The sequence below is a fragment of the Bos taurus genome, chromosome 10 (assembly GCF_002263795.3).
Source record: "Bos taurus isolate L1 Dominette 01449 registration number 42190680 breed Hereford chromosome 10, ARS-UCD2.0, whole genome shotgun sequence".
NCBI lineage: Eukaryota > Metazoa > Chordata > Mammalia > Artiodactyla > Bovidae > Bos > Bos taurus.
In genome coordinates this window covers 57781423-57799648 of record NC_037337.1, presented here as the reverse complement: position 1 = coordinate 57799648, position 18226 = coordinate 57781423, and the positions used below count along the sequence as shown (strand labels likewise).

The following is an 18226-nucleotide window of genomic DNA, read 5'->3' as shown; positions in this document are numbered from 1 at the left end:
AAAGAAAAGCAAAATATATCTAAGTAATAGCTACCTTTCTAATTATATTACTCCAGCCAATACACTACTGTTTTTCCTTGCCATCCTCTGTTAAATATATATAAGAACACTGGTGAGGGAAAATCTACTACCAAGCCTGCACTCATTTCCTTTAATATAATTCTAATAGTTTTTAGAACATAATAATAATAAATCAATTTATAAGGGAAGAATATAGATTTTTCTAAAACCTCAAATTTTAAGGCAACACTTCACAAAATTTCTAAGCAATGTAAGACTAGTATTGACGATGGCAAGTTAGGAATTTTAAAAAGAGATTAGGAAAGTATTTGGAATTTCATTAGTAGTATTATTAAATTTATTATTTTAACAATTTCATTATTTTAATCGGTTGGCATATTAATATTTATACCTAGAAAATTACTGTATATAACATAAGGAAGAAAAACACATTTCCTTCTGGCATTTTAGAATGGAATAGAAGGATTAAGATGAACTCAATTTGGTCAAAATCTTACACAAAAACTCTTTCTCAAGTGATTGTGTAATAGAAAATATGCAAAACTAAGTAAAACTGAAAGAAGATATCTTAATATGGCTAATTACAAATAGAAAAAATATATAAAATACATAGTGTTGCTTTTTAAAAATCAATTAATTAATTTATTTTTGGCTGTGCTGGGTCTTCGTTGCTGCACAGGCTTTTCTCCAGTTACAGTGAGTGGGGACTATTCTTTGTTGCGCGCGGCCTTCTCACTGTGGTGGCTTCTCTAGTTGCAGAGCACAGGCTCTAGGGTGCATAGGCTTCAGCAGTTGTGGTGTATGGGCTCAGTAGTTGAGGTTCCTGGGCTCTAGAGCACAGGCTCAATAGTTGTGGCACAGAGGCTCAGTTGTTCCACGGCATGTGGGATCTTCCTGGACCAGGGATTGAACCTGTGTCTCCTGCATTGTCAGCTGAATTTTTTTTTAACCACTGAGCCACCAGAGAAGCCCCTACAGTGTTGTTAATATGATCATAATGCAAGTCATACCAGGACGCTGCCATGAGCAACCTGCTTTAGACCTTTCTAACTGGTATCACCATGCAATAGTTTCTAAACAGTGAAATGTCACATTACCTAACACTTGGAGAATATTCTTACCATTAACACTGGACTGGAGAGAGATATTTATCTGGCTTTGAGCTAATCTTAAAGGAATTATTAAATGAAAAGCCCGATACTATCTCCACACCACAAAGACAGAATTTTCTGTGCTAAAATTTCACTTTTGTGAGTCAACTGTATAATTTGTTATGAGAAATCCCAAGGTCATTATTAGAGTAACAAAGAGGGATTTGATGTCTCAGTTCCACTGGTCTATGATATATACTACCTTAGCAAAACATGATCAGTCCTTTGAAAACAGACAACTACCAAAATATAAATAAGATTCCCTAAAAAACAAGATTAATTTTATTAATATACAGTAGGAAAGATCTGTTGTATAAAATTTGGACTGGGTCATTTGCAAAGGCAACTCATTTTTAATGAGTAAAAAATTACATAATGGAAAATTTATTAAAGACAATTATCAGAGAAAAGTAAAAGACTCTTAAAGGATATACTAACTTAACCTGATTTTAACTCTTTTCAGTATTTATTCAAAATCTGTGATCACCTGGATGTACTTTCTGGAGAAAGAATGATAAAATCCTTTACCTCTTAATCCTTCATTTTTTAGATGTCAACCAAGGTCAAGGATAAATTTTGTTTTGCCTTCTTTAAATAACAGTTCAAATTACCTCTTGCTCATGAATTTCACGCCAAGATATTTTTTGAGCTAATTTTCAGTCAATTCACTCTTTTATCTTGTTTCTAATTCCCCTAATGGTCATCTGGAACTCTGTACACTAATGACCTTAGACCTTATCTTTCCATTTCTATATTAGTATGTGCCAACAGAATATGTGAAACTAATGAGACTCCTTGATGTTCTAGTAAAGCAAAATGGGCATCTTTATAGATGTATTCTAATACTGTAAGCATTCAGTATGCACATTTTTTTGATATTGAGCTTATCTTAATGATATTTCAATGATATTTTCCATTATCTAAAATTAAGTTATTTTTTCAAAATTATACTGAAAAGTGGATATATCTTTCTATGTTAAGTGAATATCATTTGGTGTATATGATAACTGGGCAGGTTTGTGAAGAACTGAGCCTGTTTTTTGTAACAACCATTGTTATGCATCTTCACGATTATTACTCACAAATGTAATTATTATCAAAAAAAGAAAACCTTGAATAAATGATTACATATCGTTGTGCTTTTTGATTAAAGTATGAAACACATATCAGACTCCTGACTCTCAATTACATAATAGAATTCCCTTTTCATAGGTTTTATTCATAACAAAAGGCACTGTTGCTAACGTCCTTGAGAATCTAGAAGATGGGGGGAGAAGGATATTAGAAAGAAAGAAGGAAAGAAAGAAATTGGATCAGGTGATAAGCTAGGAAACTCAAATAGGAAGACCAGAAATATATATTTCTATGTCTATTGAAATTTGTATTTCCCAAAGTAAGGCCTAACATAAAAACCCTGATCTGACTCCATATTTTATACCATCAGTATAAACTTCTTAAACACTTGTATTAGTAGCCACTGACTTGTCTTTTGGAAAGGGGTTGACAGTAATCACACAGCAGGACCTGGTATCATTTTTGCAGTTGAGGGATTATTTTATCCTCAAATCTGCTGGAATAAAAAAATGATAAAGATAAAATTATAGGATCTTAAGGTTCAAGACGCTGCTCTTATTCCCCAGAGGTGTTTTACTCTCCACTAAAACATTGGTACAGAGTCAGAAATAGCTAGTATTCTAAAGAAACTTGTTGTTCAGTCACTCAGTCTTTGAGACCTCATGGACTGCAGCACATCAGGCTTCCCTGTCCTTCACTATCTTTAGGAGTTTGCTCAAATTCATGCCCATTGAGCTAAAAAATCCTGTTCTGTTATTCAGTCACTCAGTCGTGTCCAACTCTTTGCAACTCCATGGACCGTAGCCACCAGGCTCTTCTGTCCATGGGATTCTCCAGGCAAGAATATTGGAGTGGGTTGCCACACCCTCCTCCAGGGGATCTTCCCGACCCAGGGATCGAACCCAGGTCTCCTATTCTGCAGGCAGATTCTTTACTGCTGACCCACCAGAGAAGTCCAAATTCATTTCTACTTGATATTATTGGCCGTATTTAGCAAGCAGGCAAACTCGTTTGCAGTCCTGATGGTAGATTCAGAATAGCTTGCATTTGTGGCTAATTGTCGTAAATCAGTTTACGTACTCTGCACAGATTACTCATTCTTCCCTAACTCTGAACAGCAGGGCTGTGCTGCTAGAAGCTCTCAAGTCGGAGCCTCAGGAAACCAGGCAGCTTCTGGTGTAAAGTCTCACCCTTGGCATTCCCCGGGTCTGGGCCAATTTATCCATCAATTTCAAGAAACTACACAAGACCACATACAGAGCTAAAGAAATAAACTATGTAATATAGTATTCTCGTCTGTTTTAGGAATCCTAGGATTGGGATTGGAAAAAAAAATGGTCCAAAGATAAACCAAACAGGAGAAAGGGAGTGAAACGGTTTCACAGAAAACGTAGGTCACTAAATCTTTATTTAAACTCTACTGAGATGAGGATCATAGTGAAGGCAACACTGATAGGACTAGAGTGCACAGTAAGAACTTAAGAATTTGTGTGAACTCAGCAAGATATGGAATTACAGTGTCATTAATCAGAATTTTATCATTTTTTCAAATTATATAAAAACAAGTAAATTTTCAGCATCATCTCAAATACAAGAGAAGATATCTGTCATTGGAGCTTGCTCAGAAAGAAGCTGTAAGGTGCTGTTTTGGCATATTTGTCTCTATTTGGCCCTCAATCCCCTCTTAGGAAATGGTTTATATTTTCAAGCATTGCACCAAAGCAGTACTAAATCTCTTTAAACTTAAAGGCATTTGTCATTAAGATGGTTGATTTCAGCAGAAGACAATTGAAAAATACTTGCCATGTAAGGAGAGGGAGCATTATCCTCGGAAACACTGTAGAATGACACTTCAACTGGAAGAGTCAAATGGGTGGGGCAGAAGACACCACTTGCCCCTACCTCTGCAGTAAAGCCATCGACAATGCCAAGAGGATCTAAACGATAGTTCAAGACAGATTCCTGGAAGATAAGATAAAATAAATTTTCAGAAATAATTAAAAGTTAACACATTCTTTCTATTTAAAGCAATATGTTACTACCCTTTCTGGCACTAGAAGAGTGGTCACTGCCATTGCCATGCCCTCATTTCAAAAGTTCATCTGACCAGAAATCAATTTCCTCTCACATCAATCATATAAAGTTTGGCCTCCTTACTATTCCAATCTACATAGAACTATCTTTAAACTTAACCACTGTTTAGACATAATTGTGTAATAAGTTATTCTTATCTCTGTGAAGAAAAATATGCTCTACCAGAGCAAGTATAATATTACAAATTTTCTTATTCCTCACAGAGTATACTCCTAGTGTTAGCCACAGAGAAGCACTTGAAAGCTTGTTAACAGGTTATATTACAGAAGTTGCATCAAAACAGAAAGTCAAGTACTCAGCTTTGAGAAACAAGTGCTTCTTAAAAACTGTTGTATGTGACATATGTTTTATTTTTCAGTTTAATTTAAAAAACAGCAAATACACGTTGGGGAAAATATTTAAGAGTATATAAATAAAAGCAGTAGAGAAGCTCCTTATTCATCTCTCCCAAGTTCATTCAATGAGGAAACCACTGTTATTTAATATTTATCTGCCCAGGTATGAGAAAAAAGTAAATCTTTCCACAAGCTCTCTTTTACATATATATATATATGTGTGTATCAACACATATATGCATACATCATGAAATGTGAGTAGCATTTCTTTGATTCAATAATTCTTTGAAAAGAAACACTCCAAGCCCTCAAGAGTCTAAATTTGAAAGTGACATCAGCAATTCTCAAGTTCCATGGTCAAAAAGACCATGTCAATGATCTAAAGTAGTCTCTGATTTTAGATTTTTAAATGAATATACTAGCATGCATGCTAGGCTCTATTCAGTGCAAAACTACAAGAAAAGGAAATAAAAGGCATACAAATTACAAAGTAAAAAATAAAACCTTTCCTATTTCTAGATGATTTGGAAATCTACATACAAAAATCTGCCCCCATGAACAAAATTAATAAGCAAATTGAACAAGGTGATGGGTGGTTATATATGTGTTTATGCATGCATGCATGCCAAATTGCTTCAGTAGTATCTGACTCTGTGCATCCCTATGGATTGTAGCCTGCCAGGCTGCTCTGTCCATAGGATTCTTCAAGCAAGAATACTGGAGTGAGTTGCCATGTCCTTCTTCAGGATATGTTTTTATACATGCATATATATACATACAACATACATATGTACACACACACACACACACACCCATCGTTGTTGTTTAGTTGCTAAGTCGTGTCCAACTCTTTTGCGACCCCATGGACTGTAGCCTGCCAGGCTCCTCTGTCCTACATGCATATATATACATACAAACATACATATGTATATACACACACACACACACATATATATATATACACCCACTGTTGTTGTTTAGTTGCTAAGTCATGTCCAACTCTTTTGAGACCCTATGGACTGTAGCCCTCCAGGCTCCTCTGTCCATGGAATTTCCCAGGCAAGAATCCTTGAGTGGGCTGCCATTTCCTTCCTGACCCAAGGATTGAACCCACGGCTCCTGCAGTGGCAGGTGGATTCTTTACTACTGAGCCACCAGGGAAGCCTATATACATATATACACACACACATACACACATACCTATAAATACATACAAAATCATTCATTTATTCTTTGGCTGTACCTCACAGCATGCGGTATCTTAGTTCCCTGACTAGGGATTGAAACCCTACTCCCTGAAGTGGAAGCAGAGAGTCCTAACTACTGGACTGCCAAGGAATTCTTTAAAATCACTGTTGGTGGGAGTGTAAATTGGTATAGTTGCTATGAAGAACAGTATGGAGGTTCCTTAAAAAAATAAAAATAGAGCTACCATATGACCCAGCAATCCCACTGGTTTACCTGGAGAAAACCATAATTCAAAATGATACATGCACCCTAATATTCACTGTTGCACTATTTACAATAGCAGGACATGGAAGCAACCTAAATGTCCATCGACAGAGGATTGGATAAAGAATATGTGGTACATACATACAATGGAGTAATACTGAGTCACAAGAAGAATGAAATAATGCCATTTGCAGCGAAATGGAGGGACCTAGAGATTATCATACTAAGTGAAGTAAGTCAGGTAAAGATAAATAAAATATAATATCACTTAGATGTGGAATCTAAAAAGAGGGTACGAATGAACTTATCTACAAAACAGAAAGAGTTAAAGATGTAGAAAATAAACTTATGGTTACAGGGGGTTAAGTGGGGCAGGATAAATTGGTAGATTGGAATTAATATATACATACTACTATATATAAAACATAACTAATAAGGACCTACTGTACTGCACAGGGAACTCTACTCAATACTCTGTAATGACCCATATGGGAAATGGATCTAAAAAAGAGTAGATATATGTATATTTACAACTGATTCACTTTGCTATATAGCATAATCTAATACAACATTGTAAATCAATTATATTTCAATAAAAAACTTTTAATGTCATTTACAAGTACAATGTTTAAGACTTTTCTAATTGAAGACAACTAAACCCTTGATATACTTGATCTCAAGTACAACAGTCATTAAATAAAGCAGCACATGTATGAGAGACCATTTGACTTTTTAAAAATAATCTTATTTTAGAATAAATTTAGATTTACAGAGAAGTTGCAAATATAGTAAAAAGAATCATTTGATTTTGAAAATCAACCTCCTTTGATGATGAATCAGCTTCTATCAGCCCATCATCAATCCCTTCTGGATCCCAGAGACAGTTTTACCAGATAAGATGTGGTCAAGTCTATTTTCCAGGTAGAGTAATGGATACCTCCATCCAACCTGATTTCACCTATGTGCTCCATCTCTTCCCACCAGCTACCCAACTGTAAGCTATCACTGCCAACAATCTCCCTACTTCACTTGTCATGAAAAGGAAAGGGAAAAGGAAAAAAAAAAAAAAGGAAAAATAGGAAAGGAAGGAAAGAAGGTGATTTCAAGGCTTTAGAAAAATATAATCTATTTATTTCCTTTTCAAAAACAAATGATATAGCACCATGGATCTAGGTTAAGAAACATCAACTCTTAAAATAGTTTTAAAAAACATTACCTCAAAATTTCCTAAGAGACTAAGACTTGTTACAGGTGGAGCACTAGAACTCAGAAGTGGTTTTTCATGAATATCTGGATCATCTTCAATGTTTAAACATGGTTGAGGACTATTTAAAAACAGAACAAAAAATTAAAAAAGAACAAATCAGCAAATAGGCACATTAACAACAATGTTTTCTAACTTACTTTTGTACAAAACTAACTTAGGAAGATCTGATCAATTTTACTTAAACTCTCATAATAAAAATTTAATGTAATCAAATGTTAAGATATGAAATATCTTAAATTCCTGATTTTATAATCTTTGTTATTGTATTCGATAAAGAATATATATAAAGCATCCTAGATTTCAAGGTGGAATTTATAACATATCACATAGAAGCATCTACTGGAAACATATAGTAGTGTAATGCAGTCTTCTTAGACTGCAAGGAGATCCAACCAGTCCATCCTAAAGGAAATCAGTCCTGGGTGTTCATTCGGAGGACTGATGTTGAAGCTGAAACTCCAATACTTTGGCCACTTGATGCGAAGAGCTGACTCATTTGAAAAGACCCTGATATTGGAAAAGATTGAAGGTAGCAGGAGAAGGGGATGACAGAGGATGAGATGGTTGGATGGCATCACCGACTCAATGGACATGAGTTTGGGTACACTCCGGGAACTGGTGATGGACAGGGAGGCCTGGCGTGCTGCGGTTCAAGGGGTTGCAAGGAGTCGGACACGACTGAGTGACTGAACTGAACTGAACTGAATGCAGTCTTCTATATCAATCTTCATTTTAAGTTAAGAACTAGAATACAAAGCAAAATTATGTGACTAAGGAATATAATGCGAGTATTATTTGTCAAAATGGAACAAACTGCCAAGGCTGTTTTGCAAAGGTGTATAAGACAAAGGAGGAGGTGAATGACCAGAAGCAGACAAACCCACTTAAATGTTAAAACCAATGTCAAGTGTTTGTTTATTATGATGCCATTATATAGTTAGCTATGCATTGTCTTGATCTCTCTCATCTTTAATAACTGAATGTGTGAAATCATCTTGAAAATGATAAACTGAAAAATAAGATTCCTGTTAAAATTTTGATTTTCAGAATCAACATCATTTACTATGAAAGGCTAGAATTTTGTGTAATACTATTTCATATATACAAATGAATTTTAAGATAAATACCTTCTAGATGATAAGCTTTTCAGATGCAGGAATGAAGAATCCAGATCAAAGCAACCTGATTGTGCTTTTCTTTGAGGAACCTAAGGTTAAAATAATCACTTGTTAGGTTTCAAAAGAATTTCAAAAGACTGTATTTTTTTCTTGAATTGATCAAACAAATTTCATATGAAAGTTAAGCATGTCTTAAAAATAATACTTCTCTCTTAATAGTGTACTTAAAATCACCCTTTTTATTACATATTGTCCCTATGTCTTCATTTTATTAACTAGTTAAAAAATAAACAAATGATTAATAAAAGCACTTTTACTGTTTTTTTTTTTTTTTTTGGCCACACCTCGAAGCTTGCAGGATCTTAGTTCCCTGACCAGAGATTAACTAGGGCCACTGCAGCGCAAGTGCCAAGTCCAAACCACTGGACCACCAGGGAATTCCCTAGCTTTTGACTTTTTAAGGACCAGACCAGGGACTTCCCTGGTAGTCAGTCCAGTGTCTTAAGATTCTGGGCTCCCAATACAGGGCTCTGGGTTTGATCCCTGGTCAGGGAACTAGATTCCACATGCCACAGCTAAGACCCCAGTGTATTCAAAGAAAGAAAGAATCAGAACCAGTTTTCTCAAAAACCAAATTTTACATGTAACCTTAATATAGAAAAATATTTTTACTTTTTACTTTACATACTTCTGTATTGAATGTGGTAGCAATAAATGATTTATAACTTTACAATAAAAGGGGGGAAAAGAATTAAATGGTGATGGGAGCCTGGGGTCCTAGCAACTCCACTGCTCCTTTACCTATCCCTACTCCAGTGCACATTTCTAAGAACCCTGGCTGGGGCTTCACAGAGAATAGTTTTGAAAAATACTATTTCGGATTTTCAATCACTATTGTATACCAAATTACATTTAAGACAAACCACCAACTAGCTCAAAATACTCTAAAAGTCAAAGACCCTAGTGTAAATTAAAAGGTAAAATCACATACAACATGCAGGTTAGATGAATTTGTCTCTAAAATTAAAGTTAAATATGTATTAAAGTATCTGAGTGATTGGTCTAATTTGTGATTAAGAAACAGATCATACTGAAAGTCTAAACAATCTCAATATTTTTGAGAGTTGTACAAGTATACCATGCTATATTTTGGAGTCAGAACTTAATGTGAAATATTCAATCCAAATTCTCATGTCTTCAATTCAGGAACATTTTCTACTTTCATTTCTTCTAATACTGCATTTTCTTTATTCCATCTAGTCTTCCTTTTGGAATTTCTACTAGGCTTATATTGAACATTTCATTTTATCCTCCAGGCCACTTTTATACTGTACCATCTGTCTTTCCTTCTGCACTTTATTCCAGGTGCTTTCTTAACATGTGTCTATCTATTTATTAAATCTCTATTCAGATGATTTCAGTCCACCATTTAATTCATGTATATGGGTATGTGCACATATGTGTACACTTCAATTATATTTTTCATTTCTATTTTCCCAATTCCACATGTGCTCTTATCTCAGTTCCCTGTCTTTATCTTCTTTTATATCCTGGAAAATTTTACAAAGAATTATTTTTAATTCTCTTTCATGCTGCTCTAATAACAAGATTCCTAAATATAAATTCCCTTACTTCTTTCTCCTATTGATTCTTTTAAGGTGCTTTGTAATTCTAATTCCCCTGAGATCATCTTTAGCAGGAGCTATTGTTGAAAATAAATCCTTGGTGCCATGGGTTATAGATGTGGGATAATCTCATGTTTTCTCATATATAGCACACATTTTGAGCCCCCTACCTCGGGGTGATTTAGGCTTAGGTCCAAATTCTTTTGGGGGCTTCTTCTCCCATCTAATCTATACCTTCCTGTTGTACCTTTTAATTAAATAGGTGATTTTTTTCTCCTCCTCTCTCCCATTTCTAGAATGGCAGTCCTCTTCTGTTTCTGGCTTTATGGAGTTTGGTTTTAGGTCTCAGCTATGATCAGTATAGACCTGACTCCTGACCCAGCAGGAACATTAAACCTTAGCACTATATTAGATTTAGATATTCTGGAAAGCCATAATTAATTCACCCCTAGTTAGTATTTGGAAATGTATCTTTCCTGCTCATACACTATATTATGTATTTAGAAGTTGTGTTATATTTTATCCAGTATTTCTGTTTTTAGGAAAGAGGAAGGATCTTGTATCAACTCAGTCCACCATATTGAACAGAATTCGTAGTGGTCTTTACACCAGGATGATGCAAGTATTTTTCCTGACAACTTGGGTATTTTGAAAGCACCTCATAGGTAGGCCAAATATTTGGGATTATTTTATATTGTTTGGAATTCAACTTCTGTAAAACAAATACCTAAGGTCCTAGTTACAATTTAAATCTAGATCTCTTATTCAAGAATTATTTTACATTAGTAGCAAAATAACAGCTTAACTCTAGTTTAACTGAAATGGCAGCACTAGTGACTGTCAAACGCTTACCATATGTCAGGAATGACACTAATCATCCTCCCAACACTAAAGCAGACATTATCACTCCCTTTTTACAGATGAGGAAACTGAGGCTCAGAGAAATAATATTTCTCAACTAATGTCACACAGCTAGAGAATAGTTGGTGTGACTTCAAAACAAGGCTCTTAACCATCACACTCAGATCTATAAATTTATTTGTAAATGTAGAAAGGGGAAACCTCTATATCTCAAAATAAGATGATGAATTGTACAGGTCCTAAGTCAAAGACAGCCACAAATCTGAATCCCAGATGATTCAGCTGGTGGTGTCAACCAGGCTCAGTACTATAACACAAATCTATCTATAAAGAATACATTGACACTTATTTTCCTTACATTTAGTAAGAATTAATATGCTGGATATTAAGAATTTCAGAGAAATTTTATAATCATAACATAATAAATTCATTTTATCCACTTTTCCTTTTTCCATATTAACATTTAGCTATTAAGGATATCAAAAGGTAAAATGATTTCCCACTAAAAATTTATTTTGAAGTATTTAAATTAAAATTTTTTCAATTAAAATTTTGATAAAATTATTTGCAAACATTTTACATAATAAGAGAAAAAAAATAGGAGAAAAACACTTACAGGACTGGAAAGAAGAGGCAATCCAGTTCGAGGATGAAAGGCTCTGGTTGAGGTTCCATCCAAGGAATGAAAATTATGTTTCTGCCAGACACTTGAGTGTCTAAGTGGTATAGTTCTCTGCTAGGAAAATAATTAGATTTTAATAGTAACATTTAAGTTTTTTGTTTTTAGACTTATTCTTATTATGTACTGAGTTATTACATCCTCGGTGGTAAAGTTAATGACCTATAAACCTATCTATACACACATATTCATTATTTGTTGTTAAGTCGCTAAGCCATGTCTGACTCTTTTGCGGCCCCACGAACTATAGCCTGCCAGGCTCCTCTGACCATGGGATTTTCAAGGCAAGAATACTGGAGTGGGTTGCTATTTCCTTCTCTGGGGTATCCTCCCAACCCAGGGACCGAACCTGCATCTCCTGCAGTGGCAGGCAGATTCTTTATCATCTGAGGCACAAGGGAAGACCACATACACACACAATTATATACACTTTCATTAGAAAACAGAGTTTAAGAGTTTTTTCTAAGATGCTGAATGAACTCAAATAAAGAAAGTATGTCTAATGTATGCCTTGTTGTTCAGTTGCCCAGTTGTGTCTGACTCTTTGTGACCCCATGGACTGCAGCATGCCAGGTCAATGTATTTTATACTTAGTCTAACATTAGTAAGCTAATATTAAATTCTTTTATTTGTGAAAAAAACAACTTCTCACAGTTAAAAAAAAAATTAGCACAATATTCTAGAATACAAAACTATGTCAATAGCAAGAGCCCTCCTCAGAAAACATAATTTGGTAGTTAGTGCATGATACAAGAATATAAATGTGAATTTTAAAATATACTTAACACAGTCACAGTACCATGTTTTTGAAGTGATATAAGAAATAGACTAGTTCTTAAGAATTTATGCAAGTTTATACTCAGAAATGGGAGAAGGCAATGGCACGCCACTTCAGTACTCTTGCCTGGAAAATCCCATGGATGGAGGAGCCTTGTAGGCTTCGGTCCATGGGGTCGCTCAGAGTCGGACACGACTGAGCAACTTCCTTTTCACTTTTCACTTTCATGCATTGGAGAAGGAAATGGCAACCCACTCCAGTGTTCTTGCCTGGAGAATCCCAGGGATGGGGGAGCCTGGTGGGCTGCCGTCTATGGGGTCACACAGAGTTGGACACAACTGAAGCGACTTAGCAGCAGCAGCAGCATACTCAGAAATCAAAAATTCATGAAAACACATGAATATAAACCAGAAAGAACTAATGGGTCCTGGCTTTATCATTTCCTAGCTTTATTACTTTGGGCATGTTATATAACCTCTCCAGGCCTAGAGTCTGCATTTGCAAACTTGAATTAGTAACAGCACCTAATCTCACATCGTAGTGAAAGGATTTAGTAAGCCAACATGTATAAAACATTCGTAAGAGTGCCTAGGCACATAGCAAAGGCTGGTATGCTTTTGGGTTGCCATTTCCTTCTCCAATGCATGAAAGTGAAAAGTGAAAGTGAAGTCGCTCAGTCATGTCTGACTCTTAGCAACCCCATGGACTGCAGCCTACCAGGCTCCTCTGTCCATGAGATTTTCCAGGCAAGAGTATTGGAGTGGGGTGCCATTGCCTTCTCCATAGCAAAGGCTATATAATTATATTTAAAGTACTGCTAAGTTGCTTCAGTCATGTCTGACTCTGTGCGACCCCATAGATGGCAACCCACCAGGTTCCCCCGTCCCTGGGATCCTCCAGGCAAGAATACTGGAGTGGGTTGCCATTTCCTTCTCCAATGCATGAAAGTGAAAAGTCAAAGTGAAGTCACTCAGTCGTGTCTGACTCCTAGTGACCCCATGGATGCAGCCTACCAGGCTCCTCTGTCCATGGGATTCGCCAGGCAAGAGTACTGGAAGGGGATGCCATTGCCTTTTTGGATATTTAAAGTAAGAACATGAAAAAAACTAATCGTAGTGGCTTGAAAAATACCATGGTCAAAGTAAGCCTCCCTATAACGTACCAGAAAGGATCATGAAAAGCTAGTATTCTTAAGGTCAGGGTAGGTTTTTGTGACAATTAACATTTTAGTAAATTGGAAACTGAAATTTGATTGAACCCATGTGTTAGAGGAGAGGAAATCTTCTGTTGAAAAACAGCAATTGGAAACATGGCATAATTTTAAGACTCTAATGTCCAACAAGACTAATCTGCCTGATAAAGAAGATGAACCAAGGTCATTCAGATTTGGATCAAGGCAGTTAAGTAGTTTTCCATATAACTGAGATATAAATTTGTAATGCTTTTTAGAGAAACAAAGGAAATTTAAGTCTAATAATAATTTTCTAAAGTTAAAAAGTGGTTTGGTGGACAAATAAAATGGAACTAACTTAAGTATGCCTGATTTATGCAGTAAAGTAAAAGTTTAAAAAATGTTTAAAAATCTACAATTATTACCACAACTATAAGCAAAAGAGATTCATCATTCTTACTTTAAAATTGAGGAGACTGGAAGTTTGAGAAGTGAGTGATTTATTCAGCTTCACTCAAGGACCAAATTTGTCAGGACTGGAATGCAGGTTATTTTGACCACCGATCAGTGATTTCACTAGATATTCCTTAGTTGAGCAGAGGCGTAACACAATGGGCACTCTGCTCATAATGGGCCAGAGTTGCTAACAAATAACACATTTAACTAATAATACAAGTTTCATTTCTGACTCCTTTTTACTCTCCAGCAACTGTTTCCAGTATTGAAATAAACAAAAAAGGACAAGAGGAAGAATTTACCTAGCATTTGCTCTTAAGGGGGTGGTTTATGTATAAGCATGTTAATACTAGTTCTGTAGCCAGATAGTCTGCTCTATAGACAACGGGCACCTTGGGCCTTTATAAAAAGATCTTCTGTAAACAAAATTCAAACCATAACAAATATTTGAGGATTATATTTGAAATGTTATATATTACTTACCAACACCTCTTTATTTTTCAGTCGTTCACATGTGGACAAACAGTCTTTTATATTCTTTCTCTGAGAACAGTTTTGAGAGTTTTCATCAATCGGATCTTCTTTCTTATCCTGTTCGTTTCTTAATTGGTCTAGCTTTTTGCATTTGAAACCTTCACTATCTTTAATGAGATAATTTTCTATACTATTAAGTTGAGTGTTTTGTTCACATGGCTTAGGCCTTTTTGGGTCTTTATTTGAGCATTCATTTTCATGTTTACTCAGATATCCAGACATTTCCAACACAGTAACTTTTACTTTCGAGTCATTTTTTTTTGAATTATCACACTGGTGATTGATAAAAGATTCTGGATTATAATTTTCATTTATTATTTTGTCCTTATACTTATTTGTGCAAACCTGTTTGTCAATACTGTTACAATTTGAATACTCTTTATCAATTTCATTGTTAATTTCTTGCTTCTTAAATTGACACTCAGAACATGTGTTTTCTAACCTGATTGTCAAATCGAAGTTATTTTCTTTGCAGTGAGATATATTTGAAGGGGTCGTTAAACCAGTAGCTTTGTTCTGTGTCTGCTGAAACGTACCTTGGATTTCACTAGGATTGTCCTTATACAGATTTCTTCTTATTTGAGGTTGCAAAGAAGGCTTGACTTTACTGTTGCAATTAAAAGAACTAAAATATTTATTAGATATTGAATTTTTCCCTTCACTGATGTCATCTAACAAGGAAAATTTTGTATTAGAAATGGAAACAGAAGTGTCATCCTTGTTTTTCTTCAATAAATTTTTGTCTTCATAGGAACTCCTAAATACTTTAGAAGGAACTGAACTGGAGTCCTGCATATTGAATGATTGCCGGGGCATGTGAGATGCCATTGGATCAATATGCTCCAAGTGTTGAGCAATCCTTGCAATGATATCTTGCCGTTCCTGGAGTAAAGAGCTTATCAACGGATTAGTCTCACCAACAGACTGACGAGAATGAAGACCATTAGAGATGTAAGTGCCATTTCGAGGAGTTTCTGGTTTTACTCGAATCTTCCCTTCACTGGTGTCTTCTGAAGAGGTGAGCTCTGGACTGCCAAAAGAGACAGAGAATGTTTCTTTACATCTTCTTACACTTTCATTTTCTTGTGAAACACGGAAAAGTTTTGAATTAAGTGAACTAGATTCTTGCATATTAAGTGGATGTTCAGAAACATGGGAAGTACTTGGATCACAATGAATCAAATGCTGAGCTATTCTTGCAATAACTTCTTGCCGCTCCTGAATTAAAGAGCCTATTAAAGGATTAGTCTCACCAACTGACTGCCAGGAACTCTGGTGACTAGAGTCACTGGAATCAACCACTGAAAATGATTTTAAAGTTCTCACTGATGTTTCATGTGACTTTTTCTCTCCTATATTACTGAAGCCTAAAATATTGCCTTGAGATGTTCCATAGTCAGATTTACTGCCAATGCCTGGATATAGCTTGACATTTTTGACAGCTGCACTATATTCTGGAGTTGTGCCATTTTTTGCATGTAATATTATGCTTTCAGGTGCCATGGTCCAAGTTTGTTTGCTGCAAACACGCTGTGAACTGTCTGTACTACAGTGATCTGCTTCTGTAGAATTTCGGTGCTGATGGGTTTTAAGTTCGTGTTCTTGAATTCTTTTCTCATAAAGGCCAATATTAGTGTGAATACTACAGGTCAAAACTGGATAATTAGATTGTCTGGGCAAGGACTGAACGCTGACTTTCAAGGCCACATTGTGAGAAACATTGGGAACAGGAAACACATGTTCAATTGGAGTCTGTGAAAAATTCCACTGTAGGTCTACATCAGCAGCACTGATTCTAGAATCACACAGAAAAAAATGGAATCAATGGATTATAAAACATATCATTATTATATATTATTTTTAAAACTTTAAACAGTCATATACTTACCTTTGTTTGCACTAATTACTATTGAGATTTTATTTTAATCTACTTTACCATGCATGTCACTCTAACAAAACCAACAGAAATAAATAGACTATGCCTGCAATACAGACAATCTTCTTTTTAAGAACACTATAGTAGTAAAGCACTAAAGTTAAAAAATAGTGTAATTCAAAATTAGTTGTCAAAACAGAAAAAAGGAACTTTCCATTTGCTACTAAATAAATGAATTCAGTTAATCCTGTTATAATTATATGCTTTCTGTGAGGTGATTTAGACATACTCTCTATCTCATGGCTACCTGCCTAAAGAGACAGTTAAGACAGCTGTTCAGCAGCTTGTGTGTTTACAGTTTTCAAGATCTAAAGATTAAGTAGGTTTACCACTGTGAAAATTCAGCAGCCCAGAAAGTTTTTCCACTTTATTTATAATGGTGGTATCAATTCCTTGTTGGTTCTACAAAGTAAGCTTAAAAGTTCTCGGAAAACTACTCTACACCAAATTTAACCCAAGAAGCAAAACTCATATTGAGTCATATCATATCTAAACTTCTCTAACTTGCTTTGAGAAAAACTTGAGTAAATTTTATCCACTTACATTTAGAAATGAAGGAAATAAACTGCTTAAAAGGTCAAATACCATTCAGTAGTTAACCACTTTAGCTGAATATGCATGGTTCTTTTTCTGCCCTAGACATACCTGTAAAGAATATTTCGTGGAGTAGCACCATGAGAAACACTCAGCCAAGCACTTAATTGAGAAAAAAACACAAATGAGCGGACAGCCAACAGGAGAGTTTTCTCTTCAATAAATCGATCACCACTCCTGAGGAAAGTAAAAAAGCATCATCTAAATGTGGGCAAGTACAAAATGACTGAATTTTAGAAAGAAACTGGTAAATATATCACTCAGGATATGTGCTTTCAAGAGTGTGGGAGTACATTTACAAGTGTCACTTGAAGTCACAGAAGTACAAAATAGGTAAATTTTACTACATAGAGGGACTCAAAGACATATTATTAAAGTAATTTATAGAAAGTAATGGAAAATCGAATTTACCAGGGACAACTTCAAACTCAGGTCAACTTACTGTCGAGGAACTGGCTCCAATATCCATCTTTCTAATAATAACGCATCTTGTTTAATAGCAGGATCATTTAGATCAATCCCTTCAGTGGTGGGCCCATCATCACTGTAGCAGCAGTCTGGTAGTAGCATCACTTCCACCATGATTGGAAGGTTATTCTTCCACAACAATGCGACCTCAGACCTAGTTCGTCTGGCTTGGCGACACTTGGAGAAGATGGAGATAAGTAAAATGGCTCAATAGCCCATCCAATTTTATATTTCAATTCAAAAAGTATAACTGTAAAGGAGACATCTGTATGAAAATGAGTCGCCTATTCAAGGGCTTTCCTCAGCCTTGTCTGTCTATTTAGGTTTCCTCATTAAACAATGCATCAGCACTATTAACTCCAGAGTGTGGGGATTAGTAGCTAAAATTACGATGCAAATTTTCTTGTGGTAGGATATCTTTGCTCTATTTTGTGGAAAAATAACTGCCATGCACAATGTCTGACAGGCCTCAAGATGGCCCAGCCTTGTCTCATCTGTCAATGATATCATTAATTATAGATGAAAGATTCAGTCTAAGAGCAAAATATTAAAAGTTCATTTTCATTAAACACTCAAAATAGACAAGATTTTAGAAGTTTAAAATTTTGGACT

At 35.4% G+C, this 18226-nt stretch overlaps 1 protein-coding gene across 13 annotated transcripts in view; it reads right to left on the bottom strand.

Moving 5' to 3' along the window:
• ATOSA (atos homolog A) overlaps positions 1–18226 on the bottom strand; it is an 85566-nt gene that overhangs the window by 8251 nt on the left and 59089 nt on the right. For 11 of the 13 annotated variants that reach the window (XR_009496209.1, XM_059890849.1, XM_059890852.1 and 8 more), the window contains 7 exons: positions 17589–17791; positions 17198–17323; positions 14566–16411; positions 11615–11734; positions 8522–8601; positions 7344–7452; positions 4050–4208 (listed from right to left, as the gene is read on the bottom strand). Coding sequence is in view for 11 of the 13 variants with exons in the window: in XM_059890849.1 (XP_059746832.1) it covers positions 4050–4208; positions 7344–7452; positions 8522–8601; positions 11615–11734; positions 14566–16411; positions 17198–17323; positions 17589–17791 (2643 nt within the window). In the remaining 2 variants the exon portion in view is untranslated. The remainder of the gene's footprint in view (positions 1–4049; positions 4209–7343; positions 7453–8521; positions 8602–11614; positions 11735–14565; positions 16412–17197; positions 17324–17588; positions 17792–18226) is intronic. The other 2 variants (XR_009496210.1, XM_024998024.2) reach the window with 1 other exon arrangement.